Source organism: Calliphora vicina, chromosome 2, assembly GCF_958450345.1.
Source record: "Calliphora vicina chromosome 2, idCalVici1.1, whole genome shotgun sequence".
NCBI classification, from domain to species: domain Eukaryota; kingdom Metazoa; phylum Arthropoda; class Insecta; order Diptera; family Calliphoridae; genus Calliphora; species Calliphora vicina.
In genome coordinates, this window is record NC_088781.1 from 51,725,168 (window position 1) to 51,745,102 (window position 19,935).

General features: G+C 29.9%; 1 protein-coding gene across 1 annotated transcript in view; it reads left to right on the forward strand.

The window, feature by feature from the left end:
- The first annotated feature begins 2,096 nt into the window (after window positions 1-2,096).
- rdo (reduced ocelli) overlaps window positions 2,097-19,935 on the forward strand; it is a 47,563-nt gene continuing 29,724 nt past the window's right edge. The window contains exons 1-8 of the mRNA XM_065500927.1: window positions 2,097-2,232; window positions 5,460-5,657; window positions 9,915-10,042; window positions 11,789-11,932; window positions 12,007-12,111; window positions 12,259-12,385; window positions 12,790-12,986; window positions 15,976-16,131. Coding sequence (XP_065356999.1) covers window positions 2,097-2,232; window positions 5,460-5,657; window positions 9,915-10,042; window positions 11,789-11,932; window positions 12,007-12,111; window positions 12,259-12,385; window positions 12,790-12,986; window positions 15,976-16,131 — 1,191 coding nt within the window. The remainder of the gene's footprint in view (window positions 2,233-5,459; window positions 5,658-9,914; window positions 10,043-11,788; window positions 11,933-12,006; window positions 12,112-12,258; window positions 12,386-12,789; window positions 12,987-15,975; window positions 16,132-19,935) is intronic.

A 19,935-nucleotide genomic window follows, 5' to 3' on the forward strand; every position in this document is an offset into this window, starting at 1 on the left:
AGGAACCAGATAACTGTATGGAAATTTATATTTTTTTATTTTATTCGGAAATAGAAATGATATATAAAATAATTCCGCACCCTCTAAGTACATCCGTCACATAAGAAAAACAAAAAAATCAACCAAACTTTAAACTAAAATTATCTACATAAATACCTTTTGAACTAAAAGAGATAACCATTAATATATTTTTTTAATTACTATCTAAATATATTCGGATCAGAACTGCATGTTTGGCCCATTTATTAAAGCACGTAATTATAAATCATCTTGGAAACATTTCAGCAGTGGCTATTTAAATTTCATTAAGATTCATATGTATATCCAATCTTTCAAGAGCTACCGAATTATTTTCAAAACAAAAAGCATCCAAACCACTGTGCGCTGATAGTTTTTATAGAGTTTAATGAATTTAATTAAGCAAAATCAATATTTTTCACATTTTTAGAATTTTAAACTTTAAACCAACACAACTTTTGCGAGCAATGAGAAAATTTATTACCGCGAACAGTTTTAAAATAGTATCTTCGTATACAACACAAAATGGGGTTTATGTCGCAAGCAACAAAAATGGTAATATCTTAATTCAACATTTCCAAATATTTTGTTTTCCTCACATGCCTTTATTCTACTTTTGGAAAATTGTGACTTTTTTAACTGAATTTTTAACAGTTATGTCTTGGCATATATAGGAAAATAGTAGGTAAATTATGTAATGTTCAAGTTTTATGATGTTTTGTAAAATTGCATAAAAGACTTTTACATTCTTATTATATCCTTTAACTATTGAACATAAAATAAATATTTTAATTAATATACTGATACTCCTTCGAAGTTTTATGAATTGTTAGCATTTTAAGTTCTATCAAGGTTTTTCACTTTTCAAATGTAAACCGCCTCTACGTGCAGTGAAAACAATTATGAACGAGATCAGTTTTCACATACATAAGTATCGGCTTATACACCCATAAAACAACCATGTTTGTGTCAAGAAAATAATTTTTGAAAATATTTTTGGTTAAAATCAACAAATACTTGAGTTCTCTAGTTTGTGCTTTTTTCTATGTATCTATAGTTACTTAATTATATTAATATTCTTAATATGGTTTTCATTTTGAAATTAAAACAATTTATTAATTTTCATTTAAACCAAATGTTAAAAATTGCCATCAATCATACGTCTCCATTTACCTGCAGAACTATTGCAAAATGTGATTTAAATATAACTCATACGCTCCATGAGTAAAAATGTCGCTCAATAAATAAATCATATAATAATGTAGCATACTTTAGGGAGGCCTCTCACATTAAAAGCAGGCATCATACGTATGAGTGATATCAAATCATATTGATGTTAATCAGACGTAAATACGTTTAGTGTTATGCAACTAAATGGTTTTTCTGTATTTTTTTTTATAAAATTAATTAAAATGTTTATTGTTTAAATGTAATATGCAACGTTTAATGTTGTAAATAAATAACTCATTCTAAAAATGATTGTTATTATAATGCGTAAAGTCCAGCAGAAAAAATAAATAAAAAAAACGTTGTTATTAATTATGAATAAAGACAGGAGGATTTTTATTAAATTACGTTGTAATTAATATTAATTAAAAAGCCATTAAAAATGACGTGCGTAGAATGAAATTAATAAAAATGTAAATAAAATTGTGTCTGGCATCAAATAATATAAAAGAAATTAATTTTATATTGTTTTTGTTTAATATAAGCCTATTACAGATTTATAAAACAAATGTTGTATGGAAATTTTGTTTTATAAAACATTTGTAGAAATAAAAATTTATTATGAATAAGGGAGTAAATGTTCAAAGCAATTTTTAAATCAGCTGTCGCAATTAAATCTAAACTTAATAGTCTGAGTTTCTAATTTCCAAAGGGAGTGTAAAGCTAACCAAACTAAGCGGTTAATGAAAATAAGTTTTGGTTTGATGTATGCAATTTGCTTTAGTTAATTCATATATAATATATATCATGTAATTTATATAATTCACCTTTGAAAATGTCAACCATTTACATAAATATATTAATTAACAATTCATAATATTCTCTCTTTCTCTTTTATTGTCTTGTTACAGATGTTAGTAAAATGGTTTATATTGTGCCTGGTAGCCATGCCGGTCAGCCTCACAACTGGCAATGAACGGAAATGTCCGATAGAATGTACTTGCAGTATAGATGAATTTAAACGTTTTCAAACCATCTGCACCAAAGGTAAGAAACAGAGCAATAAATGTAAAAAAGTATAATAGATATACCTAAAGAAAGTTACAAAAATCATAGAAAAAGAAAATGAAAACTTTATTAGCTCAAGTGCTAAAGAAGATATTAAAAAAAGTACCAGTACCATATATAAAAAAAATAAAAGAAAGCAATGTCATTAAAATAAAAACAAGAAGCACAAAAAGAACAAGAAAATATAACTAACCCTGTGTGTAAGGAAATTGAACATTAATGTTACATTTCGGTACTTAAACAAATGATAATTTTATGCACTCTCCAAGGAAATGGAGTCATGAACAAAAAAAAATGGAAAAAAGACCAGAAAAAAATTTAAATAAAAAAGGTGTTAAGTTTTCAAAGTACCAGTCTTAAAGCTATATTAAGATAGATAAAAAAGGAAAGTAAAAAATATATTTACCGATAGCAAAATGCGTAAGATATTATCACCTGCTCGCTTAGCATCGCCATTTAAATATTAAAACAATTGCCTTTTCTTCTCTTTAACAATGTTGCAAAAAAATTGGTAACATACATTTTTAACAATTTCTACTTGTATTCACCTTAAAAACAACAAAAAAAATGCTAACATTTTAATCTGTTAAAAGTTTAAGCCTTGTTGTCACCAATGGAAAAAAGTATGGCAAAAATTATAGGCTGTGCAAATATTGTTGCAGTTGTGAAACTTTTTTATGCGCTGTTAAAATACTTTTTGGCACGAAAATGTGTATTTGCTTTTTGTAGAATAAAGATATTTCTTATTCATTGTTTTATACTAGTAAGGTAACATTGTAGTTGGAATAAAACTATCCTTGAAAATACTTGAATAAAGATGCCATAGTAGGTAAATTTAGCAACTCATTTTTTAATAACAAACCACTAGACTGACTTTTAAATTTAATTTTTTTTTTAGCGAAGTTTCGAGCCTCTGTCAATAATAAAAATATCTGTCAAAATTTGGTAATTTAACTAATCAAAATAAAATAATATTTTATTTTAAATTATTTTTTAATTTAAAAAATAATGACAACAAAATAACCACTAAAATTGTAAAATTGTTTTCAATTTTAAGTTAATTTACAAAAGTTATACAAGTTAATTTATATACATACATAATTAGCATATGAGTCGATTCTAACAAAAATATCAATCATACGTCCCCTTGTAACTGCAACTCTTTTGCTAAATATAATTTAAATATAACGCATACGCTCCATTAGTAAATATCTCTCAGTAAATAAATCATAAAACCATGTAGCATACTTTGGGGAGGGCTCTATTATGAAAAGATTATAACATAGAGAAGTACACAGAGCGGAACTAGAAATCAACTTAAACAAAAGAATTAATCAAAAAAAATCAAACATACGAGTGTTGCTTTTGTTTTCACAAAGTTTTTTTTACTAATGTATTCTCACCATTTAGTTTTTTGGCAACTGAGTTTGTTTAGAAAAAATGCTGCTATGTGAAACTTTCATTGTGACACGTGCTAGTGATCCACCGTTTCTGCCTTATATCTGCTATTCTCCGATATATTCATGGATGTAAATCCAAGAATCTATTAATAACCTTCTACTTTACCCAGTGTCAACTTCCTTTATATACAATTTGGTCCTTTATCAGTCTCCTTCCTCAAACAGATGTAAATCATTGTGATGATAACTTAAAGCTTTATTGTGAATTAGCGCCCTATACATCTAGAACTGTAATTAGTGTTATTAACCAATAACAAAATACTTGGCAAAATTTTATCATAAATTAGGATTTTGACAACAGACTTATGTTCGAATTCGTAACGTTTTGGTTTTGCTAATTCAGCTTTCGTAAAAATGTTATAATAAAAAACCTTCGGATGCCTTATGGCTTCACCCCAGTCCTTACCCGTTCCAGATATTTCTTTGTTAATTTGCTTTCTCCATGTATGATTGTGCTGGTCGTCCCCTTCTTTTGCTGACCTTCTTAACGTAAAGCAATTTATGTCTTTATGTCTTTCTGCGGCTATCTAATGTTGAAAGGGTTATTGTCAGAGTCTAATATTGAATATTTGCCAGAATATTCTTCACAAAAACTTGAATATCTTACATATCTCGAGGGGAAGTGGCCCACATCTAACAACAGTAAAGAAGAGTGAATGGTTAACTTTGTAAGATGGGAAGGGGAATACGAATTTCAAATGGATTTAAACGTTCCAATGTTTGTCGAACTTTCCGTATATGTCTTCACCTGAACCTCCGTTTTTTGAAATTATGCTTCTAATATAGCAAAAATGGCTGATAGCTTCTATTTAAGTCTTGATAATTGTAAATAACTCCTGGGAAATTTCATTAATTCGGAGGGTTTTAACTTTAGCAGTATTTATTACACAGTGCAACACAAAAAATAACCATATACGGACACCACTACGTGATAAAAGACCAGTTTTGCCCAAAGCCAGTGTCATTTTTGCAAAAAAGTGACCATTTCCTAAAGCTGATATCTTGCAAATAGTAAATGAATTAAGTGTTTATTATAAACTAAAGCATACTTTTAGGCAGCTTAAAGGAACATTTATTTGGAATTTTTAAAGTTTTTTGCGATTTTGATCTGGAAGATGAAGTTGTTTTGATTTTATATGTTTACAACTTTTGTTCTTTATGACAAGGGCTACAATTTTTCCTCAGAGAGTAAATCAAAATTTCGAACTGTTTGCAAGATATTAGCCTGAAAAAAATATCACTTTTTTTGCAAAAATGACACCGAGGCCCCAAATCTTTGGGGTCCATAAAAAATATCATGACTTTGGGCAAAACTGGGAGACACGGGTCTTTTTTTTTGGTTTTTTAACACATAGTGGTGTCTGTATATCTGTAAGAAGCTGTGAGCTTAAAGGCAAATGTCATCTGGACTATATTAAACATAAGTCGTGATATGACACAGCCTCGCCGAGTTCAAATTTCAAATTTATCGTTCCACTTAGCACTTTAAAGTCAGTTAATAAGTGAAATAAGTTTGATAGGGACGTAATTACACCTTAGTGCTCTCCAATCATAATTTTACTAACTTTCAGTTTGATTTGTTATTGTTATTTAGTGTTGTTTTTAAATTTTAGGGGCGTGGCAGTAAAATAATGTTTACATTTCTGATATCTTCTTTAACTAGCCTTTAACCTTTTTTTGTATGGGGACCGATCCTCTCTAATATACAGTTTAATTATATTTTTTCTCATTTATTTATCTTTTCAGGTGGCCTCACAAGATTTCCAGCCGAAAGCATAGACGGTGATGTACAAGTCATTATCATACAAGGCCCACGGAATTCTGTAACAACTGGGAATTTTCTAAGGAATTTTCTTAAACTAGAAATAGTACGCATCACAGACTCAAATGTACCGGCCATAGGGCCGGAATGTTTGTGGGGTCTGCAGCATTTAAAAATTTTAGGTGAGTAAATAAGCAAATAAATAAATACATTTTGATGATTTCTTTAAATTATCTCATATTTAACAATAACTAACAATGATTTAGGGAGGGATTTTCATTGCCATAACATTAACTAAATAGACAAAGTCTAAACAAAATAAATATTAGCATTTGAATAAGAAACAAAACAAGAATTCTAACAAGAACAAGCAAATTTTATGGCTTTTTCTCAAAATAACAAGAATTTATGACCTTTAAATGTCTCAATCTGTGTTTTTTTATGAAAGGCGGCAAATACAGCCGTAAAATGTTTCCTTGTCGTCTTTTTCTTATCAACCAAGAATTGCGTTGAAGTGTAACCAAAAAAAAAGAACTAGGAAATTTAAATGTTAAACAAAGGAATGTTTGGAAAACATCAACTAAGTATGAAGGCGTTTTTGGTTACATTTGTAGCTCCATAATATTTAAAAAATTTTTTATGTTTATTTTCCCTGATTCGAGGTATTCACGTTTAAATCGAAATTTAAACATTTATAAGAATTTACAACTTGGATTTAAAGAAACATAATCACAAAACAACAAAAAAAAATAAAATACTTTTGAGTTCTTTAGCTGTTTCTTGGTAGTTGCTTGAATGTGGGTGTTGAATGTTGGTAAATATGTATGAGGGTTTGTATAGGAATGTGTTTCTAATCTAGAACTATGTTTATGAGCTTGATTATGGCTGTCTTAACTCTATGTTCTGGAATTATTTTTATACCAACAATAATCTCCCTTTTATCTAGATGTTGTATTATAAAGAATGTTTTTTTTTCTATTCCATACTGTCATCATTTGAATGGAGATGTAGACAAATAAAAATAAATAGATAGATAAATAAATAATCTAATGTCAATCATTGACTTCATCATGTCAAAAAAAAAGCAAAAAGAAAAAAAATGGAAATAAGAAAAATTAAAGAACAAAATAAAACGTAATACAAATATGTATATAGAGACTTGAACTCAAACAAATGTTGATGACACTTTAGAATTATTGCATTTGTTAACAACAGCCTTTTCAAAGTTATTGTACAACTTTTTCCTATTCCCTTTTTTTGTAGCTGGAATTTTCAAGAATTTCATTTCTGTTTATTGTAGACAATAAGCATTTGTTGTTATAGCTGCAGTTAATAAAATTTCTAGTCAAGTGCAAAAAATATGTTTGCAGCTTCTAGTTAAATGATTTTGATGAAAATAAATTCGTTTTGAAATCAATGTCTTTAAAAATAAAAGGAAATAAAAAGTGGAAAGACTTTATTTTTGCTGTCAAAAAAATGAGTTCACTTGATGGCTGGCTGCCATAGTTAATTAAATGTGAAATAATTTTGACGTTTAATTTATTAGCAAATAAGAAGAAAATTGAGAAAAAACTATTAAGATTTAAGAGCCAACCAAATTGTATCTTAGAAAAATAAAGAAACAGCCTGAATAACGAACGATAACACTGTGTGTATTTTTGTAAGTCATTGAAATATAACCATATACGGACTCCAGTACGTAATAAAAGACCAAAAATAAAAAAGACCCAATGTCACCCAGTCTTGCCCAAAGTCATGCACTTTTTTATGGGCCCACAGAGATTAGGGGCCTCGGTGTCATTTTTGCAAAAAAGGCTCAAACAGTTCAGAATTTTGATTTACTCTCTGAGGCAAAGTTGTAGTCCTTGTCATAAAGAAAAAAAATTGTGAACATGTAAAATCAAAAAAATTCATCTTCAAGATCAAAATCGAAAAAAACTTTAAAAAATTTGATTTTTTACTTTTTACCCCCTGTTCAGGTCCATAGGTCCGTTCAAAATTCAAGGAAACAATCAACTACAAAAATGTACCTAAGATTTCAATAAACAATTTCTAGAACATTTGAACTTCCTAGGAATGATTCTTAACACCGTCTAGGTAGGTCAATATACATAAGTTAGTAAGAAACGTCTAAAGGAATTAAGTCATAGACAATAACTAGATAGGTAACTGAGAGCCAAAAACCTAAGTCTGTTGTCAAAAACCTAATTCATGAGAATGTATTGCATGTATTTTGTTATTGTATCACCCGTATATGTGAAAAGGGAGTAATTTTTCCATATATATTACTCTCTCCTTCCGTTCTATGTGTTTATTCTATGAATTAAGTGTTTTGGGCCACAAACTATTAAATTATTATAAACTAAAGCATACTTTTAGGCAGCTATAAAAAATTTATTTCTAAATTTATTCAAATTTTTAAAGGGGTTTTTTGTGATTTTGATGTTGAAGATTAAGTTTTTTTGATTTTATATGTTCACTTTTTTTGTTCTTTATGATAATGGCTACAACTTTGCCTCAGTGAGTAAATCAAAATTCGGAACTGTTTGCAAGATATGATCCTGAGATAATGCCACCAAGGCCCCACATCTTTGAGGGCCCATAAGAACAAAGTGCATGACTTTGGGCAAAACTGGGAGACGTATTGGTGTCCGTATATGGTTATATTTTTTTCGTGTTGCACTGAGTAATTTACCATATCTTTATATATATAATTCTTCTGTACGTGTGTTAGTAACTGAACTCCTCCTTAACGGCTGGGCCGATTTCGATGAAATTTGTTGTGTGTGTTTGATTGGGTTCCTGGATGGTTTAGATTCATAATTGACCTTTATTGGTACAATCGGCATGGCACCACCCATAAAAAGTAAAAAATTATTAATGCATATCTGGAGTACTATTATAGTGGGAGTCTTCAAACTTTGTATGAGCTATGGCAGAACAACGTTTGCCGGGACAGCTAGTGTTTTTATAAAACGAAGGAAATTTTGTTTTTATTATATACGAGTAGTTTAGAAGATACAGATTTATTACATTTTATTTGCCGACCGGCTCCACTGTACAGGCTCTGGTTATACCCTTCACCTTCGTGAGAAGGGTATATATAAGTTTGTCATTACGTTTGTAATTTCTACATTTTTCATTTCCGACCCTATAAAGTATTCTGGATCCTTATAGATAGCGGAGTCTATTAAGCCATGTCCGTCCGTCTGTCTGTCTGTCTGTCCGTCTGTTGAAATCAATTTTCTGAAGACCCCAGATATCTTCGGGATCCAAATCTTCAATAACTCTGTCAGACATGCTTTCGAGAAGTTTACTATTTAAAATCAGCAAAATCGGTCAACATATGGCTGAGATATGACGAAAAAACCACGACAACCTCGATTTTTGACCTATATCTGGATTCCTAAGACATTAATACAGACAATACGGATATCTAATGATAGATATTTCAAAGGCATTTGCAACGACGTGTATAAGACCATAGTTGGACCTACAATGGGTCAAAATCGGAAAAAATATTTTTTAACCCGAATTTTTTTTCACCAAAAAAATTGAAAAAATATAAAAAAAAATTTAAAATTTTAAAAAAAAAATTAAAATAACAATTCTAAAAAAAAAATTGGAAAAAAAAATTCATTTTGTTTTGAAATATAATTTGTGAAGGGTATAAAGACTCGGCACTGCCGAATATAGCACTCTTAATTGTTTATTTTGAGTTTGAGCTTATTTAATCAAGCAAATCTCATTAATCTTAAAATTTCTTATTCTGCGAATATCTTCTCTTATTCCTGTTATCGCATAATACTGACCTATAATTGAAAAATCTCTCAAGTGCACTTGAATGATTTTCTGTATAAAATAATTCTACTTGCAATTTTATCACCATTATTCCCATATCATACATACATTCTTAAACATTGAATTAAATACAAATACAAACATGTACTTTTCAACTACTTGAGATGCAATTAAGCTTAAGCACACACACATTTTCAATAAAACATTAAATGCAAAAACATTTTTCAATATATTTCACTTTTATTTCTGGCTTCTGGTTTTTATCTTCATGTATTTTTTGTTTTCTTTTTTTTTAATTTCATGTTTATCCGGGCTCAATGTTATGGCCATGCAATGCAACATCAACAATGAATGGACAAAAAAAAAAACGAAATAAAATTATTAACAATCTACGTTATAAAAAATCTTTGGAATCAACAACAAAATAAACATACAAACTTGGTTGGCCGTTACATCTTTACCATACAATACTACTCCAACAAATTGGTTAAAAATGTCATAAATGTCCTTTTCCTGTGTATGTTTGTGTGTGTCTCTGTATTTAAATGCTGTATCTTATGGAATTGTCCTGCATGCATCCTTATCACCATTGTCATCTTCTGTGTGTAACAATCGTCATAAAAAATCGTAAAATGCAGATTTTTCCAAGAATAATATTTCACTTGTTCAGCAAAGAGATTTTCGGGGACAAAATAATTTGCTGGAATTGGATTTATCGAAAAATAAAATTATAAAAATGGCCAGTTCGGTATTTTGTAATTTAACGGTGAGTAATAAAGTAAAAAAAAAATGTTGAGGTTTTCAATTTCTTCAACAGTCTTTATGGTTTTACCTGTATGCAGTTTTCCATTAATTTAAATGTATGAGGAATAAAATACGAACAAAGGAAGGAAATGTTTAATTTAATATTGTTCTACCATTAAATTTGAAGAAAATTCTTATGCAAAAAGGAAAGGTTTGAGGAAAAGAGTTTAAAAGTTTTTGAAAATATTACAGCAGGATAAATTTCTCATTTATATATCAAGTTTAAAGACTATTTCATGATTTAGTGAAGAAATAGAAAACCATAAAGCGGAAGCTATCCTATCAAAGACCTAACTCAGTTATGAAAAACCTAAGAGCTGAGCATGTTTTAGTTAAAAATGCCATAACTCGAATGTTTGATTTGTTGTAAGTAGTTTTTTGGTTTGAGTTTATATCTAGTTTCCGCTTTATGCGTATTTCTGTTATTCTCTAAATATAGAGAAATAGTGCGGAAACTAGAAAAAAAATTTCAAATTACTCAAAAAATCAAACATACAAGTAATGTTTTGTTGTCACATAGTTTTATTTACTAATCCATCCTTGAAACTTAGGTTTTTGACAACTGAGTTAGGTTTTTGACAAGGGAGTTTCAGATCTATGTCTAGTTCTCTGAGTAGAAATCTATAGGGAATTCCAACAAAAATATCAAATGATACAACAAAATAGATTGACTAATGTTTCTGTTGCCAGAGTTAGGTTTTCGAAAATAAATTTAGGTTTATGAAACTATCTTATGTAGAAAACCATAGATAAATACATATAAATTGGAAACTCTCCTCTCAAAACCTAACTCATTTATCAAAAACCTAAGTAGTGAGAATGTTCTAGTTCAAAATGAGAAAACTGATATGTGTGATTTTATGCAAGTAGTTTTTTTGTTTCAGTTTATATCTATTTTTCGCTTTATGCGTATTTCTCTATGTAGAAATACTCTCTAAACATAGAGAAATAGAGCGGAAACTAGAAAAAATCTCAAACAAATTACTCAAGCGATGTTTTTGTTTTCACATAGTTTTATTTACTAATCCATCCTTGAAACTTAGGTTTTTGACAACTGAGTTAGGTTTTTGACAAGGGAGTTTCAGATCTATGTCTAGTTCTCTGAGTAGAAATCTATAGGGAATTCCAACAAAAATATCAAATGAAACAACAAAATAGATTGACTAACATGTATGTTATTGTAGCCAGAGTTAGGTTTATGAAATTAATTCCCATCTCTATGTTACCCTATGTAGACAACCATAGATAAATACACATAAATTGGAAACTCTGCTGTCAAAACCTAACTCTGACAACTGAGTTAGGTATTTGATCTATAACTATTTTTCTGTGTAGAAAACCATAGGGAATTACACAGAGAACTAGTTATAGATAGGAAAAATGAACAAATGATACAACAAAATAGATTGACTTACATGTATGTTGTTGTTGCCAGAGTTAGGTTTTTGACAACAGACTTAGGTTTTCGAAATTCGTCTTTATTTTACCCTATGCAGAAAACCAAAGATAAATACACATAGATGGGAAACTCTCCTGTCAAAGACCTAACTCAGTTGTCAGAAATCAAAGTGGTGAGAATTTATTAGTACGTAAGTGTGATTATTTTGAGTAATTTTTCTGCTTGTGTATTACTCTATGCAGAAAACCTTAACCTGTTAAAACCATAAAAAAATCATTTTTCAAACAATTAATGTATTTCTTTTCCTAGGAATTAAGACGCTTAAATTTGGCCGACAACTCTATAGGAGAGTTAGTGCAGCGCATATTCTTTATGATGAGCAAATTGAAATATTTGGATTTAAGTGGAAATCCCCTGCAGGAATTGCCACCAGATGTCTTTCGCGATGTTTCGGTAAGATAACAATAACAAACAAAAAAAAATATGAAAAATTCCTTAACCACAATAAAAACATATTTCATTTTCAGCAACTGAAAGTATTCAAATGTCGCAACTGTCAGTTAAAGAAAATCAATCCACAATTGTACAATTTATTACCATCGCTAAGTGAACTCGATTTGGGAAGAAATGAGGTATGAAATTTAAAAAAAAAAAACAAATTCTTTATAAATTATTACGTCAAATAAATGTACATTATAAAAGATAGATAAAATAGAATAAGAAAATCATTAACTTTCTTTAATTTTTATTTTTTCTGTTTCTTTTGCCTTGTGCTCTAGTTTAAATTTCTTGACAAGGATGAATATCGTGATGTCAAGCATTTAAGAAAAGTTCTATTAGATGGCAATCAATTGCCTGTTGTTGTCGATGAACTATTTCGCATGCAAAAAAGTCTTGAACATTTAGGTATGTATCTGTTTTGTTGCAAGTCATCATTATCGTCTGTTTTACTTATTCTGGTTCAAGTATGCTAAATTAGGCTGGTCCTTATTTACAATTAATGCTCACAAGGTCTAAAATTGTTGTAAAATATGCCATCTCTAAACATTATTCGAATTTGCTAAAATTGTCTGTATTTGGTTTTTAAATGAAAGAAGAACAATTTTACACCTTGTGATAAAATGAAAGGCCACCCTAATATTCTATTTCCTTTTTTAATTTTTGTTATAAAGTTGTTTTTGTTTTTTTATCTCGCTTCAAAAAGCATTTAAAATTATAAAAGGATATTTTTTTTTTACTTAAAATTACTATTGTTTACTTGAAGTAAAGTTTTCTGTTATTTTTTTTTATTCTTTTCATATTCTTTTTAGATTTGTCCTACAATCGTTTGGCTAAAGTTCCCAACGATTCATTTTTACATTTGACTAATTTGACTTTTCTGGATTTGTCATATAACAAATTGGTGCGTTTAGAACCGCAGTCTATGAGGCGTCTTGGCAATTTACGAACTTTAAATATAAGTGGCAACATACATATGGATCTTCATGAAATACGAGACACTTTTGAAGTAAGTAAAGAAGAACACACACACACAAAATCTAAGTACTTTTAAAATTGAAAAACATTTTGAAGGAGACAAATTACTAAATTTGTTAAATGCATTATGAAGTAAAAGCCACAAATATGTTTAAATAATATTTTACAGGGCTTAAGTTTGTTAGTACTTACCATAATTGTAAATTAAGAAAAGTTTAGTCATTTGAGGTTAAATTTTTAGGAATTTAAAGCAATATATTTAAATCCGTAAAACCATATGGATGTAAGAGAATTTGTGGTAACAAGGACAAAGGAATATATTCGTTGAGGGTGTAATGACTAATGGTTCTTTAAAAAACCGTTTTAGAATTTTGCAAAATTGTTGCAAACTGCTTATACTCGATGACACATCAGGTGATGATTACTAGCATCTAGTATTCTTGCAGCAGGAGGCAAAAACAACATTATCCTCTAAGATTGTCCATTAGTAGCGTTTTTCCAAGATTTTAGAGATCGGATCGAGACCCTAACCCAGGGATCAAATGTCTTCTCGAAATCAATAATTCGTCTGGACTTCTCTCTGTTGTCCATATTTCTTCTATAATAGGGTTCTGCCGTCGCACAGTGGTATGAGAATAAAAAAAGAGGGAAATAAATCTGTAACTTCTAAACCCTTAAGCCGATTTGAATGAAATCACATGCGCGAAGAGGAAGTGTAGCCGAGTCTAAGTTTTTAATATGGACCTCATGACCCTACCAGGAGCGGGACAAGTGGTTCCCAAAGTAGGACACCTCGGGTATGTTCAATTTTTAAAATGATCATATTTCTTCGTTTGTGTTCCGATTTAAAAAAAAATACACATACAGAATCTCCTCGTCAAGCACTACATAAAACCTCGACGTAGCTATCAATTATCTCTTACAGCTTAGGAGATATTCGCATTTGAAAATTTAATTTTCAACATTTTTACCCACCCTACAGCAGTTTTCAAATATTCTCCGATTTTATCCATTTTACTTTTATAGGATTAACAATAGACCTATATATCAAATAAAGAAAGAAGTGTTTAAAAATGATGACTGACTCCAAAGTTACATGCATTTGAAATTAAAAAAATTAAAAAAGGCGATTTTTCGCAATTTTTTTTGGAAAAAAGTACTTTTATTCTTTTTAAGTTATCTAAAAAATTTCAAAGAGGATGTATAATGAATTTGTACTTTTTGAAAAGCCAACTTTACGCCAAATATTTTAAATGAAAAAAACATTTATAATTTTTGATAACGACGGGATCAGGTCCATTAAAAAATGCCTATTTTTTATGTAAAATTCAAATTTAGGGCAAAAATTCTCAAATCGCATACTCGATATCAAAATATAGTAACCTATTTTAGATGGCCCAATGAGTTCTTAATTATTTTGTAAAGGGTTCCGATAACCCCGCCTCTATTATGGATATAATAGCCAAAAAACGAAAAAATCCCATTTTTGGAATTTTTCAATATTTTTTTGTGAATTGGGGAATACTTGCTTACAAATTTGAAAATTAGTTTTTATTTTTCCATTTTAAATAGAAAAATCTACATAACCGTGAAATTTCTTAAAAAAATATTCGTAAATAAAAATTTTATTTCAATTTGAAAAATTTGTATCTATGCAAAATTCAATAAAAAGCATTTTTTGTCATATTTTTCAAAAAAGTATTCCATGAATTTAATTTTACCAAGTTATATACATTTTTGAAAAGTAGACAAAATCCTCTATCGATTGATATATAACACGTCTACCTTATGTTTTTTACGTGTCAAATAAATTAGGGAAAACTTAACAACTCGCTGAGAATTTTGTTGGTTTTGAAGGGCTAACTTTTCATTTTTCTATTTAGCAGAATTTCTTATATAAAATATTGGTATAATTTCGAAATAAGACTAGTATTTTAAAGGATAGAGATTTGTTGCCACTTTTTTGGATATACCCACTGTGCTACATTATTAAAATATGTTGATAGTACCGATCTCGCATTAAGGAACCCAGATTTTTCTTGATGAACTGAATTTTGACCAAAACTCTACTCATTCTACTGGTAATGTTTGCAGTGTTTGTATTAGTTCCTACTTCTGAATAATAATATAGTTCCAAAAATAAAAAAAAAATATATAAAAATACTTTCTTAATAAAGATTTAATTTTATATTTTATTTTTATACTTGTTTATACAAGATTTATTTGGCTTTGCTTTAACTATCAAATTTTTAATAAATATATAAGCCTTTAAATTAAACTATAGACAACATTTATCTCTTAATATGTTTACGACACAAGCTAGATAAGAAATGTTTTTATTCAAACATCATAACTCTGATACATATCATCATTTCTAAAGTTTCAAATTCAAGGCCATGATATTCAAACACATTTCTTTAGTTCTTGTTTATAAATCTTTTGAATTTCATCTAAACAAATACAAATAAATAACCTAAAACTATAAAAAGATGCAACATAAATAGAAACTAAAATCCTAAAGGTTATTATAACTTCTACTATAAATAAAATAAAAGCATACTTATAGGCTTACAAATAAACCACAATACTAAAAACTGTTTTTAGGCTGCTTTTCTTTTAACAGCTCTCTTACTCTTCACTTTAAATTTACATTTTATGAAAAATTATGTAATAAATATGCCTATCTATTTGTAAAGGAAAAGTAAAAATAGAAAATATTTTTTGTAATACAAATAAATAACCAATAAAAATGCCTCTAAACACATCATATGAAAAATAAATATCTGAAGGTAGGAGTAAATTTGCAACAACAACATTTAAACACATGTTAACAAATGCTCGACAGCTGCAAAGAAAATATATATTTATTTAAATCCTGAAAAATATTTGTTGTTATTTTTTGGAAAAAATAAACCATCATCCTTGGCTTAAAAATCATCAGTATGATGTTGATTGTTGTTTGTGTAAATGTTTTTCTTCATTATTATTTTTTTTGTTCTCTTCTATTTTACATTTTATAGCTTTTGCCACACCTGACACATCTTTCTATTGCTGATATGGGAATATTGCCTGTCGGTTTGTTAGTGCCATTCAAACATTTGCGTTATTTGAATATTTCCGGTAATCACTTGGATATCATGTCCTTACAAGTCATTGAGCCCTGCCAGGAGCTAGAGGTAAGTGTAACATTGGTTTCTTTTTCATTTCATTGTACTTTTTCCTCTGTCTATCATTCAGACAATACTTGTAAATAATATTTTTTGAGCTTTATACAAGGATAACTGTTATGGTTATATGCCTGATGGATGTATGTACGTAGTTGTGTTGTGCCAGAGTGTGGTTTTTGAAAGTGTAATGTATCTCATATCTTTGTTTTTTTCTTTTATTTTACATTTTTTTAAAAGAAAGGTGAAGAAAACAATAAAATGCAATCATATATGACTTAGAATGTACATATCCTTTCAATGTGCTTACTTACATAATGGTTTTTATCATAAAATATTTTTTTTATTCGTAAAAAATTCAAACAATTTTAAAGGGGGATTTAAATGGGGTATTTTATAGGGGAACATGATGACAGTTTGTCAGACAAATAAATAAATTGTATGTTCGATTATCAGCTGATGTGACAGATAAAGGTCATTGCGGTAAAATTCATTATTTTTGTTAAAATTTAATAAAAAGTTAAATAATTTTTGAAGGGTGAATTTTTCATTGATTATTAAATTTCAAGAAATTTCCTAATTTGTAAAATTATTTAAAGATGTGTCGAAAATTAATCACTTTAAATTTCTTCGATATAGAATTGGAGAATTTTTAAATAAAAATTTATTTTATGATGAATATAAAATTTTTCTATAAATTTATACGATTATCTATATATACAGAGAAAACTGATTCGTGATAGCAACCGAATTTGTTGTAAATCAAATGATTCTATCTTCGTGACTGAATTTTAAAGTTGTGGCTACAAAATTTTGGAAGGGGTAATAAAAGTTTGGTTACTTCAACCGACATTCTTCTTTATCAACTGACTTTCTGAAGATAGAACCGAAAAATTCTATGTGTGCAACCGAATCATTCGATTGACAACAACTTCGGTTGCTATATGTATCTCTGTGTAATTAGGTATAAAACGACGGAAAAAAAGTGAGCTTCTTTTCAAAGCCCTTAAGAATAAGCAAAGTGTGTTCATTTCAATGAAATAGTTCGAAGTAGGCGCTTCCTAGTCGCAGGAAGTAAACGATAAATTGTAAGCGAGAAAACAAACTTCAGCGAGAAACTACATCAAAACTACCATTGGAACGCATGGCTGTGCCGTTAGAAAAAACAATGGATAGCGGTTAATTGAACTATGCCAGACATTACAATTCGTCGTAGATGGTTCCATCTTCCCGCATAAGGAGATACCCAAATATACGTGGACATCACATAATAACAATTCACCTAATCAGATTGAGCATATTTGCGTGAGCAGAAAATGGAGAAGCTCCTTGTCAGAAACAGAAGAGGTGCTGAGCATGATAAAGGAGAATCCCCAGGCACTCAAGACGAAAACGGCTCTACCTACAATAACTTTAGAATAACGATACTAAGAACACGTTAGCGCCGGTAATTCGTGAATAGCTAAACCAACACCACTCATGGGAAGATATCACAGCAACATATAACCGATTCGCAGATAAAAAAACATTGGGTATAGCGCAACCACAAAGAAAAGATTGGGTATCAGACCACACTTGGAAACTGATTTCTCAAAGAAGGGAACTTAAGCTGCAGTTAAAGAACAACAACACTTTGAGACTGAAATACCAACTACTCGCAAAACAAGTAAAGAAAACTGCAGAACGGCTTTCAATATCGGCAGAAGAAACGGCTAGCCAGAACAATATGAGAAAACTACACCAGACGATAAACTGTCTCAACAATCGAAAGTATAACAGGAACCAACAAGTCGCTAATAGCAGTGGTGCAATATTTGCAAACAATGATACACAGACACAGTGATAGAGAGAACATTTCGAATAAACTGAGGACAAAGAAATTGAAAACAACAGCCCTGCTGAATATATCTTAAGAATATCAATCAGCCCCTTCAATATAAGTTTTATCTAACTTAAGGGAAGTTAAGAAATAGAAGGGCAGCAGGCGAAGAGGAATACCAGCTTAAATTCTTCGGTTTAACATCGAAACCACAGCTGAACTTTTACGACCGCACATCACATCAGTCTGGGAGGAGGAAAGGCTACCTCCAACTATGAAGAATAGCATCATCGTTAAGTTACCGAAAAGTGTCGACTTGAAAGATGGCAACAACTGGAGAGGTAGTACTCTGCTTAACACCATATATAGGATATTGGTAGTCATAATACAGGAAAGGCTTCAAATTAAAATGGAGAAGAATCTTCGAGATGAACAGGCAGTTTTCGGGCCAAACAGGAGCTGAGCAGACCAGGCCAACACTCTATACATTATAATAGAACATTCTCTAGAATGGCGTACTCCTCTGTACCTACTCTTCGAAGATTTCAAGAAAGCCTTCGATACCATCAGACGGATTGCAAAATGGAAAGCATTGAGAAGAAAAGAAGTACCTCAGAAAATAACTCGAATCATCAGAGTTATGTACGAGTATGCAGAACTATCAGTTCCTCACAACGGGAATATATGTCGCCTAATAATACAAACAAAATGTTGGAAATCGATGTTGATAGGCTATACTATCAGAAAGAATCCCAACAGTATAACAAGAATGACACTAGAGTGGATCCCTCAATGCTCAAAGTTGGCCAAAGAATACATGGAGAAACGGATACTCCAAGAACTAGGACAGTGCAATCTTACATGGGAAGACGAGAAAATAAATGTAACAAATCGTGTAAGATAGAGATGATTTGTGGAAGCCATATGCTCCCAAGAGGTGTAATGGAGACAAAAAACATATATGATTACGAAACGGGCACAATAATTTACTTATGACTGCCACACAATGGGAAAAATGTACAGTAAATTGGGCTTGTTGCCAAATCGTTTCAAATTTACACTGTTACCCGCTGTTAGAGGTCAGATAAAGATCTTTTTAAGAAGGCATATTAAAATGTATTCCATTGAAGGCCTGTAAGGAGACTTGCCGAGTAATACCTCATAGAATGTATACATAAGAACTTATATTAAAACGCCTGCTAATGAAACCTTAATTGGAGGTCTACTGAAACAAGCCATTAAAGAGGATCATTAGGGAAAATATTCCTAAGGAATTAAGCATAAAGCCTAAAGAATGTACTTTAAAGAATCACGTGTCCTATTTTATATATAAAAAAATAATTCACGCGATCTTCACAATGTTAAATTTTACAAAAGACTAAATTTATTAGAAGATTTTGCACCTTCTTCTGGAAGATTTTGTATCTTCCAACGGTGTATAATAAAGAGAGAACTATTTTATTATAGAGAGGCAACAGATGAGAGTAATTGCAAAATAGAAAACGATCATGTTTGAATTTTAAACAAAAGTTTTCTAGACCATATTTTAGAAGGAGCACCAAAGTCTTTCTAGAACACCTTCAGAGAGTAGGTAGAGCGACATGGGTATCAGATCTTATAGAATGTGTAGACCGGTATTTAGAAGGCCAAAAAATAAAAACCTATAATTTTATCCCGCTTGGTAGTGCACACTTATTCAAAGGCACTATCGGTTTAATGGTAACAAAAAACTTGCCTCTTTATTTGTTGACCTGTGTAATTATTTTTCATATAAAAACAAGGTAAAAAAGTATTAAAGGTCAATATTTAAAATTTCTGATATAAAAAATAACTACAAATATCGAGAAATCCTTACAAATTTCTTATTAATATAAGTTTCGAATAACTGTTCGGACTAAAAATTATTTTCTGAATTCGAACTTCTATGGAAGCTGTTACAAATCATGATCTGAATATATCAAGATAAACCGGGCTTCTTAATATTCCCATCCATGTGA